Source organism: Phlebotomus papatasi, chromosome 3 (genome assembly GCF_024763615.1).
Source record: "Phlebotomus papatasi isolate M1 chromosome 3, Ppap_2.1, whole genome shotgun sequence".
Taxonomy (NCBI): Eukaryota; Metazoa; Arthropoda; class Insecta; order Diptera; family Psychodidae; genus Phlebotomus; species Phlebotomus papatasi.
Window position 1 is genome coordinate 34,601,631 of NC_077224.1, and position 19,170 is coordinate 34,620,800.

Here is a 19,170-nt window from a genome sequence, read left to right on the forward strand (position 1 = left end):
GCGTTTCTTTACTGGCTAAACGCTGAGGTATAAAAACAACAAAAGAGATAAGAGCTTTAAGGTTTGTATAAGAGGACTACAAGGCCGCGGTAAGAAAGAAGCAATGAGCGTCTTCAGTTTCCATCCGTGTGTACACATCTAAAGAGCTTTAACCCTTTAAAGACGACTGAAACACTGGTGCCACATACAAAGAATTATTTTATTTTGTTTGAAATTACACGTTTCACTTTTATTTATTGATTTTCGGTCAGTGAAGAGCGTCTCGTCCTTAAAGGGTTAAGCCGGCACAAACCTTAATAAAATTGTACACAGTGATGACCTTTGTTCTTTCTTCTCCTTTATTCTCTCATACGACGTTTCGGAGGCAGATTTCCTCCTTCCTCAGGTACGGAAAATTCGGGAAAAAAATGTCACACCAAGCTTGGTGGGAAAGCCAATGGTCGAGTTACTGGAGAAGTCTGTGGTGCAAGTGGTGGTAACAAAAGATTGTGACATTTTTTTCCCGAATTTTTCGTACCTGAGGAAGGAGGAAATCTGCCTCCGAAACGTCGTATGAGAGAATAAAGGAGAAGAAAGAACAAAGGTCATCACCGTGTACAATTTTCTTGAAACAATTTTCCTTGACCAAAAACACACTTATAACAAACCTTAATATTTAATGTTAAACTTAACTATTTTCTAGTAACTTAATGTTTGGAAAAGTTTAAGACTTTAGAACATCTTCTTAATTAATTTAACCACTTAAAAAAGTTACTTAAATTACTTGATCGTTTGCATTAAATTTTTAAGGTAATTTAAAATGTTTCAGAAAATTCAGGGACATTTTATTATAAATGAAACTCTGAATTTGAAATAATTTTAAATGTGACTGCAAGAGTATCTTTAAATAAAGTATTATCCATGTTTTTAAACATGGAAGTAGTTTAAAGTGGTCTAACCAAGCTCTGACATAAACATAATTTTTGACCACGTATTTTTCAGGAGTTAAAGGGCAAATAAATATATTATTTTTCAACTATCAATAATAAAACTATTATCGTCAATTTAAACTTATACGGGCTTCAGACCTAAGCATAGTCATATGGCTTAACTTCTTAAAATTCCTATCAGTCAACACTTTTTGGAAAATATTAACTTAGTATTGGATATTAAGGATAAATCTTTCATTATATTCTGAAAAATCAATAAAATTGCTTGATAGTTAGGTTATAAAAACTTTCAGGAACTGGGCTAAACCTCTAGTCTGAAGACCACTGTTGGCTGAATTCGAACAGTTAGACATGAATAAAAGAAAAAAATAGCCCCTTAAGAGTTAAAGTAATGTATTGGATGATTATGCAATTGGTATACCAGTTTGCAAATGAATTTCTGCGAGCAAAAACAGTCTATCATGTACCTATATGATTTTTTTTATTAAAATATCCGGTTTTTGCAATAGGTGGTAAAAGCATTTCATTATGTATACTTATTTATTTTGTTCAACTTCTAACTATTAGAAATAGTAATTTCAATATAAATTCGCTGCCTCTGAGATACCTCAGATAAATAAACAGGGGAAACTGGGGCACCACCAAACACGGGGTAGCACCAAACACTAATTTTTATTTATACTTGGACTATCTCAAACATTTCTTCAGTAGACAAGCATTCCTATAGTGCCTATAAATTCCTATAGGTCTTGTCCTTAGAAGTCGAATATCTGATTAAAAAATCGCAGTGTTTGATGCTACCCCGTGTTTGGTGGTACCCCAGTTTCTCCTATATTTAATCATATATTTATTTATTTTTAGTTCAATTCTTGATAAGCGGAAGAATTGTTCTATTTAATGAACTGAAAAATCATTTTAAACAATCTATTGTATATTTATTATAATAAAGCGAAGGTGAATGAGCCTACAAATGGTGCAGAATATAGATGAGACCGGGATAGATTAGCCGTAAAATGAAATTTTTCTTTGCCTTTAATTTGTGAAAAACGTGTTTGAATAAGACAAACAAATATTTTGAATGGAAAAAGAAATAGTTAATTATTTTGAATAAATAGTATTATAGTTTGCTCCATATTCTTTGTAAGAAAAACTAAAACACCTCACTGACTAATTCTGCCCTCGTCTTCTGTAACGTCATTAACTTTTATCTGGAGTTTCAATAATTAATATTATTTTATCGTCATATAAAAATAGAAGTATACAATAATTTAAAATTTAAACACTTGAGACAGCAGTCCACATCCACAAGCTTTTAATATTTATTAAAGATACTCTTTTATTTCAGTATCTTCTGTGACTCTGTGTATTAAAAAAAAAATAAAAACGAAATGGCAAAGCTAAAAACCAATTTATCGGTTAAATTGCTGAAAAATGCCCTCGAAGTTCACAAAAATATTCAAATTTTCATACTATTTGATATTCTTAAAATACCATTTTTAAGTTGATTTTCTATCCAGGAGATTTTAGTTCCATCTTCAATGTGGAACGTGATGTGAAAAGAAATCTCCGCATTTCATATTTAATATCCGCATATGCAAAAAAATTTCACAAGAGTAATGAGAAAATTTCGTATTCTTCCTCAGTAATATGGTACTTTGTATTAAGTGATGAAGGTTATTTTGAGAATGATGGAAAATCCCTGCTAAATTCACGAGCGATCACAGAGTATCAACAGGCGTATGCTCCCATTTATTTAGTGAAAAGACGCACGTCTTTGTTTGCGCAAATATCTAAATCTTATTGCAAATACCAATCCCGAGTGGTGATGGTGCTGATAAAAGTTTTGTGATTAGGAGTTTTTTCCGTATATCGAAATGGGGAGTCAGTCTGAAAGTATCTCAATGAAAAATGCCACATCACGTCTTCTGGTGGAAAATCACTTTTCAATCAATGAAAATCTACTTTGGATTGGGTATGCTTGTCAGCATCTGCGAAAAGATGAGGATTATTTATTGCTACACTCTTGGTTACATTCTCCCAAATAAACCAAAAAGCACATGAGCTGCGCTTCTTTTATTATCACAGCTATTGCTGTGCTGCGGTTCAGTCAACCATCTCTGATCAAACTCATAATCACAGGGTAAGTACGGAAAGTCCTTGATTTCGAAAATAACTAAATAAGAATGAAAATAAGGAAATAAGAAGTACACTAACGGCCAAAACATTAAATACACCCTTCGTAAGCTGGACACGTGCTTACGAAGTTAAATACACGTGATTTGGACCGGGAAAACGCTGTAATATTCAGTTCTATTGACTGAAATAGTTTCATATATAAACCTAAGAACAGTTTTAAACAAGATTTGAGAAAATACATGAGCTACAAAATTTATAATTTGAGGATCAGTCAAAAATGAGCTTTTTGGGAAAAAATGCAAAAGTAGCTCCATATTAAAATAATAAAAAATTAATGAAAAAGTAAAATTTGGGCTAAAAATTTCAATATTCAAAGAAGAAACCCCTTTCAGAACACATCACACCGGAAACCGACCACAATCCGTACCAAAAATATTCCCTCGGTATTATTTTCAGTTTTTCTGACTCTTAATAATATTTACTAATAGTATTTAGCTTATATTAAATGATTATTAAAAGATTAGATCAGTTTTAGAATGTGTAGCTACTTTTGCATTTTTTTTCCCAAAAAGCTAATTTTTGACTGATCCTCAAATTATAAATTTTTTAGCCCATGTATTTTCTCAAATCTTGTTTAAAACTGTTCTTAGGTTTATATATGAAACTATTTCAGTCAATAGAACTGGATATTACAGCGTTTTCCCGGTCCAAATCACGTGTATTTAAGCTTACGAAGGGTGTATTTAATGTTTTGGCCGTTAGTGTACGCTAATTATCCAGAGCTTACGAGATAAGATTTATTCAGTTTGGCTGGTGAAGGCCGATCCTTTCGATAACCCCTCCTGTAAGGGAATTCAGTAATTTTCGTGGCATTGTCATGCGTGAGTTCGAAACCTGACAATGCTATTCGAGCTTTTTTTGTCATATCATATGAGTTCGAAAATGCAATTCATTGAATTTTTAATGAAATCCCTTTACTTGATGATTTTATGGAAATACAGTACGTCTTGGTTGATTTGTTTAACAAAATTCATTGTCATTTGAATTGCCAAAAATCTCAAATATGTGACTTCTGACAATGTCACATGAACTGAAATGGCAATGTCACGGCTATAGATTCGCATTTTCGAAAAAGCTCTCCTAAGATTCGACCCCAATTTGTCATATGGCATTGCCAGAGCGTTACAGAATTCCCCTCCTGGTGCTAACTCACTCTATATTGGAGAGCTTAATCTTGCTTACCAATGAATTTTGCGAGCCAAGGTACCACTCTTAGAATTTTCTGTAAAATTGCAGTTGATTTCAGTAACATTTGTGGCCTGTATTCTTCTGTAACCCCTCTGAATTATTGAAGCAGATATCATATGCTCATTATCGGAGATACTTACAATAAGGTTACAACCCTCTAAATCGAATCCTTGAGTCTGTCAGAAGCATTTTCAGAATATACTCGTGCCTTGTCACCATACAATTTAACTATTTTATGCATATCATGTCATAATTTTCCATAACATTAAACAATTAATTACAATGACGCAGATTCATTCCGGCAGTATCTCTCAACCCTCTGAACTATTTCCCTTCTTTAATTAGTTTGTAACTTGCCATTTTTACCCCAAAATTTTAAATTAATAAAAAAATATATTATTTCTTATTTTTATCATCATTTTATGTGAATATATTGACCGCTGCGAAAACTTTAAAAATGTGCAAATACACTAGCCGTACTCACTATGGCGTTGTTATCTTGTAATCTGTAATCTGTATAGGGCTGTTAAGGCCATCATCGTGAGTGGCAAAATAGTCACTTTGACGTTTCGTAATCTTGTTAAGTTTTTTTGTTTACATTTTGGTGTTTGTCGTCACAATGAGTCGCAAGTACAATAAACAGCATTTTATTAATTTCTTGGAGCAGGAAGCAAACTGCGATCTTTTGGATGTGAATGTTTAAGAAGAAAGGCAGGTGAGACATTCACTTTCTACGAAATTACAATTTTTACCTTATGAATTTTTTTTTGATGACCGACTCAAACCAAAACACTGCACAAATTCTGAGGTTATGTCATTTCTCATTCAATTTTAGCTTTTTCTGAAAGCTCCGAAAGCTTTCGGAAAGGCATGAAGTTAGCTGCTAGTACTTAACAAAATAAAATTTTTACGAGATTACAAGATTACGCACCCCAGAGTCCATTATCTCGTTATGTTCTCGTAATGTATTTTATGAATGGAAAATTGTAACAAGATTACAGATTACGGAGATTACGAGATAACAACGCCATAGTGAGTACGGCTACTATTTGCCTCTCAAATAACACAACTTAATGTAATCAGATTACATTAAGTTGGTTGCATGTTTTTGATAATTTTGAATTACATTTTCAAATGAAGCAACAAACTTTTGGCGCATCACAAATGATCAACCTTGGAAAACTATTATTTTTTATATTAAATAAAATTAATTAATTTAAATAAAATTAATTATTTTAAACAAAATTAAATAATTTTATTTAAATACGTAAATGAGAACTAATTACAGGAAACTAATTTGAAAGAAGAAAAATTTTAAAAAGTAATTTTTGTTATAATTCTTTCAATCTACTTTGTCGAATATACATTAGGCAACAAATTTTTGACACCCACTGTACACAAAAAATATTCCATAGTTACATTAATTCTACTTTATTTTAAAATGGTTTTCTGATGATCTATGAACTAGCCTAGAATCGAATTTTCCTGATTAATTTGCAACTTTTCTAAATTGTACAAGTTTGCATTTAAAACGAAAACTGCTCAAAACCGTTTTTTGTTTTTCACTTTTGCTATATTTATCAAAAACAGCAACAATAGGTACCATGAGTTTTTTTTCAAATACTTTATGCCATACTTTGAAATTCTTGATCTTTTTTCATACTTTGATATTAAAAAAATCAACAGTAGCAAATTTCTTGTGGTTGTGAATTTTTGATAACCAGTTTTTAAATAATCCATCTCGACTTTAAACCGTTTCAGAATCTCCTGTACATTTTTTTTAAATATTTAAGAACCTACTAATAGGCGATAAATCGCCCCAGCTCTAATCTAATCTAGCATAGACCTACAGGACCTACAAAACTAGGTTTATAAGTTTTGTAGGTTTACCAAATTTAAAAAATCCTTCTCTTTAGAATTCTCCGTATTACTGCCACTTCATTAGAATTTACTCACAAAACAGATGTAAATGAATAATTCCAACTACCATAAGCTAAAACAAGCTTATTGCCAGCTTTTATATAAGTCATAGAATTTGTCTGCTGGTATGGTGAGATGGCATGACTCAACTAGATGATTATCCCGAGACTTTAGCGTGAATTTTCCCAGCAATTCACACTTGCCGGTTAAGAAAAGCTAAAGTAAATTGGCTAAAAAAGTTTGGTTTGTTGATTCTAGATTTGTCTTTCTTATTCTCACACCTATCCATTTTGCTCTTGAACAAATATTAACACTCCCCAGATCAGCACATAACAAGTCAATCTGCAAGTAAATAAATGACGATTCTCACCCTGAAGAATATTTTGTCAGATTTTCCACCTCTTAACCAAAATGAATTTATGATATTATTGTACTTTCATCACAGTCATGGTTGTTGACACACATCATCGTCCACAACATATTTCAGAGCTATTCCCGTGCAAAATCTACTTATTAGATACCTGATAGTCATAAAGTGAACTAATAAGAGTTCCAAGGAGCCTCTCAGGTGAATCAGTGATTAACCATCTGTGAACAATATCATTAAATATTAATTTTACTTGATATAAAAGTGTAATTAGGGTGCATAACTTGTCTTATAAGTTACCACAGTGTTTATCAAATGAGACCATTCACAGTGAATTTTCACAGAAAATCCCTCAAATATGGTTGTGGATTCAAGTGTAGTTGCTATCGAAGTACTTGGTGGACAGATTCAACCATCAACCAAGAAAAACACTTCAGAAAATGTTGTGGAAGTAGCTGACTTTGAGGAGGCAATATCTGCCACAGGCTACGGTCGTTTTAATATTTTCATCCTCTTAATTGCCCTCTTCTGCTGTTGCGCCAGCATCAATGAAACCACCACAATAGCCTACATTTTACCAAGTGCACAGTGTGATTTGGATCTATCACTTCAAGACAAAGGCATGCTCAATGCCATTACCTACATGGGTTAGTATCATGGGACACATTTACATCTTAAATTTTCCCAAGGGGCTCATGACTTAATGTTTAGGAACTCCCACAGCATTTAACACTAGAAACAATGAATTGCCTTTCCTCCAAACTTACAAACCTATAAAAAAAAACTTCTTAATTTTCCAAGTGCTTTTTGGTGAATATGTGATACGGAGTTAATCATATATGAAAATTGGTCCATTTTTATAGAGGAAAAATTGCTGAATTAATCACGAATTATCTTCAAAGAATATGGTTATCAAAATTGTTAAATTCAAAAGTGGAGTTGTCTTATTATCTTTTTTAAAAGATAATGTTTAATGACTATTATTTAAGGTGTTCTGGTCGAAATATTTTTTAAAAGGCTATAGCATAATTAACTTGTTTCTCCATATTTTGATTAAATTATCACTTCTTGTTTTGTGAAGAATATTAATAACGAAAATAATATGGTAAAAAATAAAACCTGTACTAAAAGTTGAAAATATGATGAAATTTTATCAATGGCTTCAAAATTCTATAATTTCTATATATTCTACAAAATATTGAATATAGTAGAAAATAAAATTTCACAATACTAGAAACGGGTCTCGGTCTAAATCCCTAATGCCAAAATTGCAAACGTCAAAATCCCGAAAGCCAAAATCCCGAAAGGCAAAATCCCGAAAGGCAAAATCCTGAACGTCAAAATCCCGAAAGCCAGAATCCCGAAAGCCAAAATCCCGAATTCTTAAAAGTGTAGTAATAGCTACTTCTACGATTACACCCGCGCTCGCTGGAGGCAAAGGTAAATTTTCTGTATCTTGCGAAATTATTCTACACATTATCCTTCATATAATTTTATCCCTTTCAGAATTCTGAACATTCGGGATTTTGGCTTTTAGGATTTTGGCTTTCGAGATTTTGGCTTTCGGGATTTTAGCTTTCAGGATTTTGGCTTTCTGGATTTTGGCTGTCTCCGACTAAAAACAGTTCGGAATAAAACGCCTTTAAAGAAAAATTTTAAACAAAAAGTTTTAAAAATATTTTAAGTAATCTAAATAAACTAATCTGCTGAAATTTTATTACCCATCACCTGAATTATTTGTTTAAAAAAAGTCATTTATTATATTTTTTTATATATAATCGAAAAAAAATGGGTTATTTTCGAAAATTGTAAGGCAAAGATGGTATTAAAAGTAATTTGAGCAAAAGGTCATTCAAGCTTTATTTTGGAAAAAATAAATTCAGTCCGTTAAGCATTGTTTGAATCAGTTTACACTTTAATTGGAAAATTTTGGACTCTTCAAATTAATATTTCTAATATTATATTTGTATATCCAATATTTGTAAAAAAAAAACTTTAAAAAATTCTGACAGGATTCTTCTAATTAAAAGCATAAATAATGAACTGCTTTTTTGTAATTTTTTTTGAATCACTGGTAACCCGAAAGTAAATATTTTCTACGTTTATGAAAAGTTAAGTCTTGCTTTAATAATTCATAACAAATTATTTTTTTCTGACCTCCAATTTTTTAATGCTCTCGTTCTTAATTGGTTAAAGAGATGGACTCCCTCCGGATGGATGCGTCACGAGTTGCAATTCTTCCAGGACAGGAAAACACAAAAAAAAACACATCGCAATAGCTTTCGGAGCTTTTACGCGCCTTGCTCAATGGTCAAATCAATGATCTAAAATTTTGTCTAAAAGCCTCTAAAATTTTGTCGTAAAATCTACCCACTATTCCAATTGAGCATTCACAGAAAAATTCGGGAATTCTTACGCAGTCCACCTTCTTGGACATTGATCTGAGCCTAACTTTATTAGGAACGTAGAGAGGGTCCATCTCCTTAATTTGCTTTAAAATTTTCTGTATTCTTTTTGTTCATAAATTTTTATTTCCTATCAAATAAGACAAATTCACAACCTTTCTTTCTGAAACGTTTTACATAATGTCCATTCCACTATTTGGTACTCAAATTTAATTAACACTAAACTTATCAAGACCGGTCAAATTTACCAGTTTAAATCTTTTTATAAATTAACACATATTTAAGCGGTATAATGTCGCTCTCAAACTTTATGAATTTCTTAAAATATGCAAGTAATATATTTTTCAGTGTTTAAATTTTATTTTCTTCCTCTGTACCACAAAAAATTTGTTGTCTGCCATTTGACCGAGCGCACTAGGAAAAAACACGAAAAACGATCGGTAGGTTTATGCCGAACACACAATAACTCTTGTTTTGTAAACATGTTTTTGAAATTTCATTGAGAGTGAGTGAGATCTAGATCTAGTCATCTCGCTCATTCTCATGGGAAATTTTGAAAACATGTTTACAAACAAAAGTTATTGTGCGTTGGGCTTTAGTATTAAACTAAATTCCTGATCAAATTGAATTTAATGTGATGTTCGAAAGAAGAAAAAAAGTGCAAGAAGATACAAATGGGATGTGAATTTTGCTGTCATGAAATTTTTCGGAAGTAAAATATGTGCCAAAGCCATTATGAAACATTTCCAGGAATATTTTATGCTTTCTTGATAAAACTTTCTTAACCGTTTAAGGACGAATGGAACACTGATGTCCCAAAACTAAAAACAATTGTTTCGGACTATTTAGAAGATAAAATTACTTTCTATAATTAAAAACAAAATCTTTTTTTTTTGGACACTGGTACCCCAGTCGTCCTTAAAAGATTAAAAGCCTTCGATCGTGATTAGAATTAAAATAATCAATTTCAATACAGGAAACCACCTTATTAGTTTTCTTATAATTGCCTCATTAAGCATATTCTGAACCTAAAAGAAATAAGGAGACATAAGAAAAGGACAAATAATTAAATTGCTCGAATTATCTGTTCGTAATAAATATTTCTAATAAAAAAAATAATTAAATATTTTTAAAAATATTTTTTAATAAATATTACATTTTTCAAATTTTTTGCATATAAATCAGAATATCTTTTAGGTCTTACTAAGTGCAATATAAGCTTTTTTTTGTAAAGTGTACTGAGAAATGTTACTGAACAGCCTTTTGATTTACAGGAATGATAACTTCAGCCTTTTTATGGGGCTACTTAGCGGACACTTTAGGACGTCGTAAGATTCTAGGATATGGCTACTTACTGACGGGAGTGTTCGAAATGGCTTGCGGATTTACGCAGGTGTTTTGGTTACTCCTCATCTTCAAATACATTTCAGGATTTATGTAATTTCCAGAACTTTTGATTTCTTTTATCAAGCTCACCATTTATAAAAGGAAAATTTCTTTGACAGTGCCTGTGGACCCTTTGCCGTACTCATGAGCTATGTATCCGAACTTCATGGGATGAAGCATCGTGCAAGAACCATGTTAACTGTTGGGACATTTTTCTCAGTTGGCAACATAATCTTGCCTGCCATTGGCTGGGCTATCTTACCAAGATCCTGGACAGTGACTTTCATCGTAAAATCTTTTGGTAAAATACAGAAAATTCAATTTTTATGCCTCGATAAAAGTCTTAAGGCCACGAAAGATGGATATGAAAATTGATGGGAAGGAAGGATATTATCCTGAATTTCCCAATCCATATCTTTTCATCTATCGCTTTATTTGTCCCATTCTGAACTTGGGGAGAAATCCTATGGGGAACTAGGGAAGCTAAAAAAAAATGGGATAAAAGCATTATCTTGCAATAAAGTTTCCTTTTTACTCCGACAGAACTACATTCATGGCACATCTTCTTGCTAATTTGCGCAATACCAAGCCTTTTTGGGGGTATGCTGGTGTTTATACTTTTGCCAGAAAGTCCCAAATTTCTCATGTCTCGCGGCAGGAATGAAGAGGCGTTGGAAATTTTTCAGAGAATATTCCAACAAAATACAGGAAAGGATGTTCAGGAATATCCGGTAATAAGATTTTTATTTCAAGACATGTGTTTTTTTATGCTCATCGCACTTATAATCTCAAAAAATTTATCTTTCGTTTCACGTCAAATAAGATGAATGATGCATTTGGGAAATATGCAAATTTGGAGGAATGTTCAAGAATGTTAAGGGAACATCAAAAGTATTTTATTACTCTGCTTACATTGTAGAAAGGGTAATACAACACTTGGCCAAAATTGTAACACTTCACTCCGGAATTCTACCACGACTATTGCTCATATTTCATCATGGTTATATTTTTAAGAATCCTCCCACTTTAACCACTGTTTAATCTTTAGCTTGAGGATTTATCTATAAATTTTCTAGATATATTTTTTCTCAAACTCAAGATTAATGATTTTGGTTTTCCATTGCACCAAACAGATTAAGGCACTCGTTGACGAGCTACGACAAACTGGAGAAAACTCATCTCAGAAAACTCTACCAAATGGCGCCATGAGTGTCCCCAAATCCCAAGGATTTAATGCTCTGAAGGATGGTTTGTCTCAAATTGCACCAATGCTCAAGCGACCACATTTGGAGAACTGTTGTCTAGTGTTCACTATCCAATTTGGCGTTCTCCTGAGGTAATTAAAGCAATAAATCACGGAAATAGCTTTATTTGTTCAAAGAGAGATTCCAAATTTGTTGAACTATTTACAAAGTAAAACTTCTTTAGGATCAATAAAATTATGCAGAATACGCAAAGTTGATGATGAAAAAATACAATGTCATAGATATCAATTAAATTCCAATTGAATATTTGGTAGATGGATAAGTTCTTGCATAATTTAATACGAATGATTAAATTCAATCAGTGCACAATCAGCTAGTTAGGGTAACTGTACCAAAATTCGGCATCATTTCATGTAAGCGCTAAAGCCTTGAGTTTGAAATGTAATATTTTTAATACAAATTGATTTTTTTGTTGCTTCCTTTAAAGGAGTGTTGCTTGGAACCTTGTTGATAGTTTATCGCTTTTATTTTCTCTAAAATCATTCTTAGTACATTTTGAAAAGAATAATAATATAGACATAGCATTGTGTAATATTTCGGCCACATAGATTCTCCTGTTTCCCTGCCTTTCCTGAATTTTTCCAAAGTATTTTTCCCATCTTCTCGTTCGTTAAAACGATTTTTTTGCCCTGTATGATCTCTAGAATATGCTTAAACTAAAAATATATTGAAATTTGAGGAACAAAAGAAGTGGCCGAAATTACAAGCTGGCTGAAATTTGGTACAGTTACGGGTAAGTGTGCCAAATTTTGGCATAGTTGCAAATAAGCAACAAAATCTTTTTAAATGTAATATCTTGAAATTTATTGTTACTTCTCATTCAGAAATTTTGTTTGGAACTTAGAAAAGTATAGTTTATCATCTTTGTTTTCATTAAATCAATTCTTAAAATATTAAAAATTAATAAAAATATAGACATTCCTTTGGGTAGTATTCCGGCCAGTGTTAATGAAATTTCGGCCACCTTATGACAACCTTGTGTGAAACAACAGATAGAAAATTTCAAAACGTCATACGGAATGAGTCTAATATTTAGTTTAAGACATTTATAGAACCCATAGCTCCCTGAACTCTGAGATTTTCAGTATAATTTATCATGAATAGTTGACCTTGGTAAATTGGCCTTGACCCCAAAGTTATGCGCAGTTAAACTCATACTTGAAAGGCAGATTTTTAAATCTTGATCGCAACTTATTTTACAAGACAAAACGTGGTATAAAATATGCCGAAAATTGTTTTTCTTTCTGTTTTATAACAGGAAATATTTAGTTTTATGACGTCAGATGAATATACTCTGAGAAATCTTATCCACATAAAAGTATGTTTTTTTTTTCAAAAAAGGTCTCCGGAAACCAAATTCCAACTGCTAATTTTTTTTAGATTTCGAAATGAAAATTTCAGAAAATATAGTTTAAATGTTGTACTTTTATGTGCTTAAAAATTTAATTTTACATAAAATTTCTGATAAAAGACATATTTAGAGAATATGGTGTTTTTCAGTCTTTTTGACCCACCTAACCCCTTAAAGAAACGCATAAATTTTATAAGACCAGTAAAATTTTCATACTCAATATGATTCTCCTTCAATTAAAACTATAAGGTAATTGTGCCAAATTTCGGACATGTTGCATTAATTCCAAAATTCTAAATTTCAATAATTCTTTTAATAAAAAAATGACATTTTTTGTTACTACTTCTCCAATAATGTTGTTAAGAAACTTAAAAAGTAGATTATAATCTTTTTACCTATAAAAGTATTCTTAATACAATAAAAAATTGTTTAAACTTGAACAAAATAGATATTCCTTTGTGGGCCATATTAGACATCAAGTTTCGCGAAGTCCCTATCACCAAGGTTGTTTTCATAAAAAATCTCGTTGATAGAGGTGGATGTTTTTTTTTGGCATTAAACAACCTGTGAGAAGCCTAAGAAGTGTGAAATATTTCAAACTGTCCGAAATTCGATAGACTTACCTTAATAGTAAAGGTCTTTGTATAATAATACGTTGAATACAAACTTATTCTATAACTTTGTTTTCAGCATTAAAGAAAATGGTATATTTTATACAAAAACAATATAGTAAAATAATTATGTTTCCAATTCAATTTTCTGTTTACTTCTTTTGTACAAATTTAACAATTGTTCTCGAATGAACAAAGTTTCTTTCAAAAAGAATGTATTTTCTTGGCATACATTTATAGAGAGACAAACCAAGAATGAAATACATGAGGTGAAATTAATTTACCAATCTTAGTCTAAAGTGATTATAATTTTGGTTAACCGAAATTAAAATTTGATACTAATGAGAATACCATTCACGCAAGTAATATTTCACTGTATAGGTATTATGCGATAAATATTTAAACCGCATTGCAAATTAGTGTTGCCAATTATAATTACAATTAATAAGGTATATCGCAATTTAAATTCAATTAGGATCTATTTGTCTAACAGTCCCTCAAATTAATTGCTTTCTATTTACATTTTCCTCATTAATATGTGAATTTGACAAATGATTCCAGCAATAATACATTGCGCCTGTGGCTTCCGGAGATATTTCACATGATAACCGAATACAGCAGTTCAGCAAATAATTTATCAACAAATCATACAGCTAGTTTATGTGAAATAATTGACGCTTCACGTAACATAAAAAGCCTCAATTCAACCCAATTGCCCGTTGAACCTGTGGAATGCAATTCGGTAAGTTCTTTTCGCTCATTCTGGATGCCAAAACCGTGTTGAATCTTTATCACATTATCTTTCAGTGCAAATTTGATTTTTTTTTGTAGATTCTATTTAAGTTCATTTTAAACCAAAGCATAAAATTTTGTCACTTAAATAATTTTCATAATATGAAATCATATTATCATATTACGATTACTCAAACAAATATGATGATACATACATATGTGATATTTGTAACATTTGATAAAATCGTAAATATAACGAACAATTAACAAAGGCTGTAAAATCCTTGAACTTGTAAATTATGTGCTCTATCCCAAAAATAGTTTTCTCAAAAATAAAGCTTCGCTCCATATATCTACATAACAAATTTTTTGAGGATTTTACAAGTAAAAGCGTCATACTCACAAGTTCGAAATTTTCCTCAAAGTTTTTTGTGTAATGCACCAGTTATTAATTTATTTTAACTAATTTATTATCCGATTAAAATATCGCTTAACATACATAAATAATTCATTTTCAGGAAAAATTAAGTTATATATTCGTAAACTGATTATCGCCGTTTGGAATCGGTTCAGTACTGACTGGGTTACAGATTCCAAAACCATTCCAACAAACCTTTGTCCAATCATTTGAGTAATAAGTCCTTTTAGTTTTAGTCTTTCAAATCTTTTAATATTTAACCTTGAAGAACTATTATTACAAATTATTCAATAAAGGCATGTTCGTGAATTGATTGCCCTTCTACACTAAGAAAAAAACGGGGGTGCGATTAATTTTTTTTGCTCATAACTTTAACTCTTATTAGGTGTAAAAATATATCAACATTTTTTAATGTTAATTTTACATCTTTTTAAGTGTAAAGTTAACATGAAAAAAGGTAACTTTAACCCCTAATACACCTAAAAAGCATAATATTTACACAGATTTCGGATCAATACTCCAGGGTAAAATAAACATTTGCGGAATGTTATTTTAGCTTTTTCGGATTTCTCTCAGTCAGTGTAGGAAATCAGTGTGGAAGGGTGGTCGGCGAAGTATCCCAAGTCCCTATCTCTAATTGTTTGACCTCTACCTCTGTTAAGGGATTACGTGGGTACGCAGACTAAAAAGGCAGCATATTTCCTTGACGTCTTTTTTTTTCAACATAATAAAAATATCAATTCAGTTCTTGATCATATCAAAGTACAACATTTCAAAAATATTTTCTAAAAGTTTAAAATTAAAATTTTAAAAATTGTACCGATGGAACCTGATTTTCGTATACATGGTTCTTAAAAAAAAACTTTTCGGTGGACAAGATTTCTCAGAGTTTCATCATACAACAAAAACAGAGAAAAGGCTAAATATTTCTTGTTAGTTTATGTGTTAAACTCGTACTTGAACGGTAAAATTTTTTTTATATTGATCAAAACTTATTTTACAAGACAAAACGTGGTATAAAAAACGCCAAAAATTGTATTTTTTATATAAAACTTTGCCAAAAAAATGCGAGTTACTGGTTTAACTTACCAGGTGACAGGAAATATTTAGCATTTTGACGTCAGATGAATATACTCTGCAAAGTCTTGTCCACGGAAAAGTATGTTTCATCAAAAAAAAAAAGTCTCTGAAAATCTTAGTCTCAACGGCTGAATTTTGAACATTTTAAAATAATGAAAATTCCAAAAAATATACTTCAAATTTTGTATTTCTAAAAGTTTAAGTTCTAAGACCTTCAATTAAAATTAAAATTTATTAATGTTTAAAAAATAGATCAATCTGATGTTTTTCAGTCTTTTCGACCCACGACATCCCTTAACGACCAAAAAGGTGGACAAAATATCGTAACACCATTTCTTAAAAATCGTTTGATTCTCAATTATTTGTCAAAAAATTGTCTTATGGTGAAAATTTTGAGTAATATTATTTTGTTGTCCTGAATTAAAGACTTCTTTTTTTTTAAGTAATGCATGAATGCAAAATGCTCACCCTTCTCTACTCTCAATTAATATCATATCACTACATATAATTAAAATCTCATTCATTATCATGGTTCGATTATGTTTATTTTTTTTTAATTTTCAGATACCTAGTGGAAGTGTATACTTCAATGCACTGATTGTGGGCATTGTGAGTTTAATTGGATACTTCATCGCGGGTTCGATTGTTAACAAAATTGGGAATCGCAATTTGATGAGTAAGTATACTTCAAACTTGCAGCATTTTCTGCTCTAACCCTTAGCTTTTGCTGTTCAGTTGTCGGACTCGTAATTTCTGGCCTCGCAGCTACTTCCATCTACTTTGGTAAAAATATGGGGAGTGTTGTTGCAGCCTCCAGCTTTTGTGTAGCTTTAGGAAGTATCTGCAGCACTGCAATGTTGAGTCTCATTGCAAATCTTTTTCCTACATCTCTTAGGTAGGGTAGAACACTTTTGACCAATTGATCCTTGGGATATTTATCAGATCTAAGTTTTTTGTTTCTTCATTGATTTCTCAGGACAATGACTATTTCCCTAACACTGATGTTTGGTCGAATTGGAGCAATGATCGGAAATCTCGTTTTCCCATATTTACTATCACTCGGCTGCCTTCCACCATTTCTCACAATTGGAGCTCTTTTTGCTGGTAATTTATTGAGAATCTTGAAATTTTGCCACTGAAGCGAGTGCTATCTGATTGCTGGTTTTGTTAATAATTTTATCTTATCTTTTTTTCAGCTGGCGGTTTAGGCGGTCTCTTGCTGCCACGAAACAGTAAAGTTCCTCTTCAGTAGCATACACATCATAAAGGAAGAGATAAAAAATGTCAGTGATAAAATTAACTTAATTTAATTACACAAAGCTTTTAAATTAAATATAAAAAATAAAAGACTTACTGTGAAAGATAATACTAAATAATAAAGAGATTGTTCGGCCAAATAAATAACTTAATAGCTATTGGTGAGCAGTTACACAAGTTCTTTAATTTTCAATAGACGTTCCTTTTCCACGCTGATTTAAAATTCATTTTAAAGCCAATTGCGAAAAGCTTTGAAACGTTCATAATTGGGAAAAATCATCTTGTTCAGTGATATACTTAAAAAGTCCTATATGTAGGGATAAGTCCTCTCCCTTCGAACGTTAAAGCCTTCGAACAATGTGAAATTCTGTTATTTTTCCTGAGAGACTTTCACTAATTATCACGTAATTATCAATAATTGATTATGAGGTAACTAATATTTAACAAAAATGTGTAAATCTCTTAGGAAAAATAAAAGAAAGTTCACATTATTCTAAGGCATGAACGTTTGAAGGGAGAGTACTTTCCCCTAGATATGAGAACCGTGACTGCTAAATATCTCGAACGCCAAAGTCGTGAATAATAAAAATAGTAATGGTTAAAATCCAAATGGGTCAAATTTCGAAAAGCCATAATTGGAAATGGATCAAAATCTTGAAAAACCAAAATACCGAATAAGCAAAAATCCAGAATGGGTCAAAAACTTGAAAGGGGCGAATCATAAATCTTTAAATCAATCTGAAAATGCCAAGATATCCAATAACTTCTTTATTTTTCCTTTGCCAAATTTCACCTGTTTAGGGTAAGTGTGCCAAATTTCGGCATAGTTGCATGCAAGCGCCAAAGTCTCAAGTTTGAAATGTAATATCTTTAATAGAAATAGTTTTTTTTATTACTTCTTTTTAAGGAGTGTTGCTTAGAACCTTGTAGACAGTTTATCCTCTATATTTACTCCAAAATAATTCTTAATAAATTTTAAAATGAATAAAAATGTAGACATAGCTTTGGTGCCCTATTTCGGCCACCTTCATTCTCATAGTTCCTTGCCCTTCGGGAATTCTTCCAATATCTTTTTCACGTCTTCTCGTTTGTCGAAGCTACACTTTTTGTTATTCTTTTGCATTGTGTAATCTCTAAAGTACGTAAAATCTAAAAGTTCATGGAAATTCGAGGAACAAAAAAGTTGGCCGAAATTGCAAGCTGGCCGGAATTTGGCACACTTACCCTAAGTGTTTATAGCTTAAGATTTCCGTTTTATTTTTATACGAATCGAAATTTTGCTTCTTTCGACTCATTCGTAATTTTGGCTAATTCCGAATTTTTGATATTTGGAATTTCGAAACATTTGGATATTGGATATTTCGTATTTCTAGTGTTTAGGACTTTGGCTTTCAGTATTTATCCTTGCAGGTATTTTGCCATTCGGGATTTCGACCCATTCGGGATTTTGGCTTTCAGGATTTTGGCGTTCGGAATTTTGGCTTTTAGTCCAGCTACTGATCTCCTCTCCATTTTTCGCTATGATGATTGTCAATATTGCTTTTTTTTTATAGTTTATAATTTGTAAGCGCTATATAGACTGTAAACGGTTTTGCATTATTATAGTGATTTTTTTTGTTATACTTATTGTAATTTTATAAGCGGCATACACGACTAATGATCTGGGGATTTCTGCCGTCTTACCCGGTGAAGTCGCTTTTGAAGTCGGCGACGACGGAAAAATGGAGATTGGCAATAAACTATTATTATTATTTTGACGTTGGGGATCTTGGTTTTCTGGATTTTGGTTTTCAGGAATTCGGCTTTCAGGATTTTGATGTACGGGATTTTAGCTCTATGAGTTTTCGAATTTCTTGATTTTAACGGGATTCCGTAGAGAGATATTGTTTTAAACCATCTCTATACAAAAACTTATTTTAGTTTGACAAGAATTTCTAATTTAAGCATTTTAATTAAAGTAAATTTTCCTCCTAAAAATATATTATGTTATTTATGTCATATACGGCGTATTTTCAAAATATCCCAAACTAATATCTCCTATGATTCCACCTCTATATTCAGTAAT

At 31.5% G+C, this 19,170-nt stretch overlaps 1 protein-coding gene across 1 annotated transcript; it reads left to right on the top strand.

The window, feature by feature from the left end:
* The first annotated feature begins 6,665 nt into the window (after positions 1-6,665).
* Positions 6,666-17,249, top strand: LOC129805404 (synaptic vesicle glycoprotein 2C-like). The gene is made up of 10 exons (XM_055853286.1): positions 6,666-7,247; positions 10,280-10,442; positions 10,511-10,692; positions 10,935-11,122; positions 11,525-11,727; positions 14,180-14,360; positions 16,413-16,524; positions 16,584-16,743; positions 16,825-16,952; positions 17,045-17,249. The coding sequence occupies exons 1-10, from the start codon at positions 6,959-6,961 to the stop codon at positions 17,098-17,100; spliced, it is 1,662 nt and encodes a 553-aa protein (XP_055709261.1). The 5' UTR covers positions 6,666-6,958; the 3' UTR covers positions 17,101-17,249.
* The last annotated feature ends 1,921 nt before the right edge of the window (positions 17,250-19,170 follow it).

Excerpts from the sequence above, each read along its gene's own strand:
- LOC129805404 (XM_055853286.1), top strand. The coding sequence starts at position 6,959 with ATGGTTGTGGATTCAAGTGTAGTTGCTATCGAAGTACTTGGTGGACAG. Across the intron at positions 16,744-16,824 it reads CTTTTTCCTACATCTCTTAG|GACAATGACTATTTCCCTAA; the intron begins GTAGGGTAGAAC and ends TTGATTTCTCAG. Across the intron at positions 16,953-17,044 it reads AATTGGAGCTCTTTTTGCTG|CTGGCGGTTTAGGCGGTCTC; the intron begins GTAATTTATTGA and ends TCTTTTTTTCAG.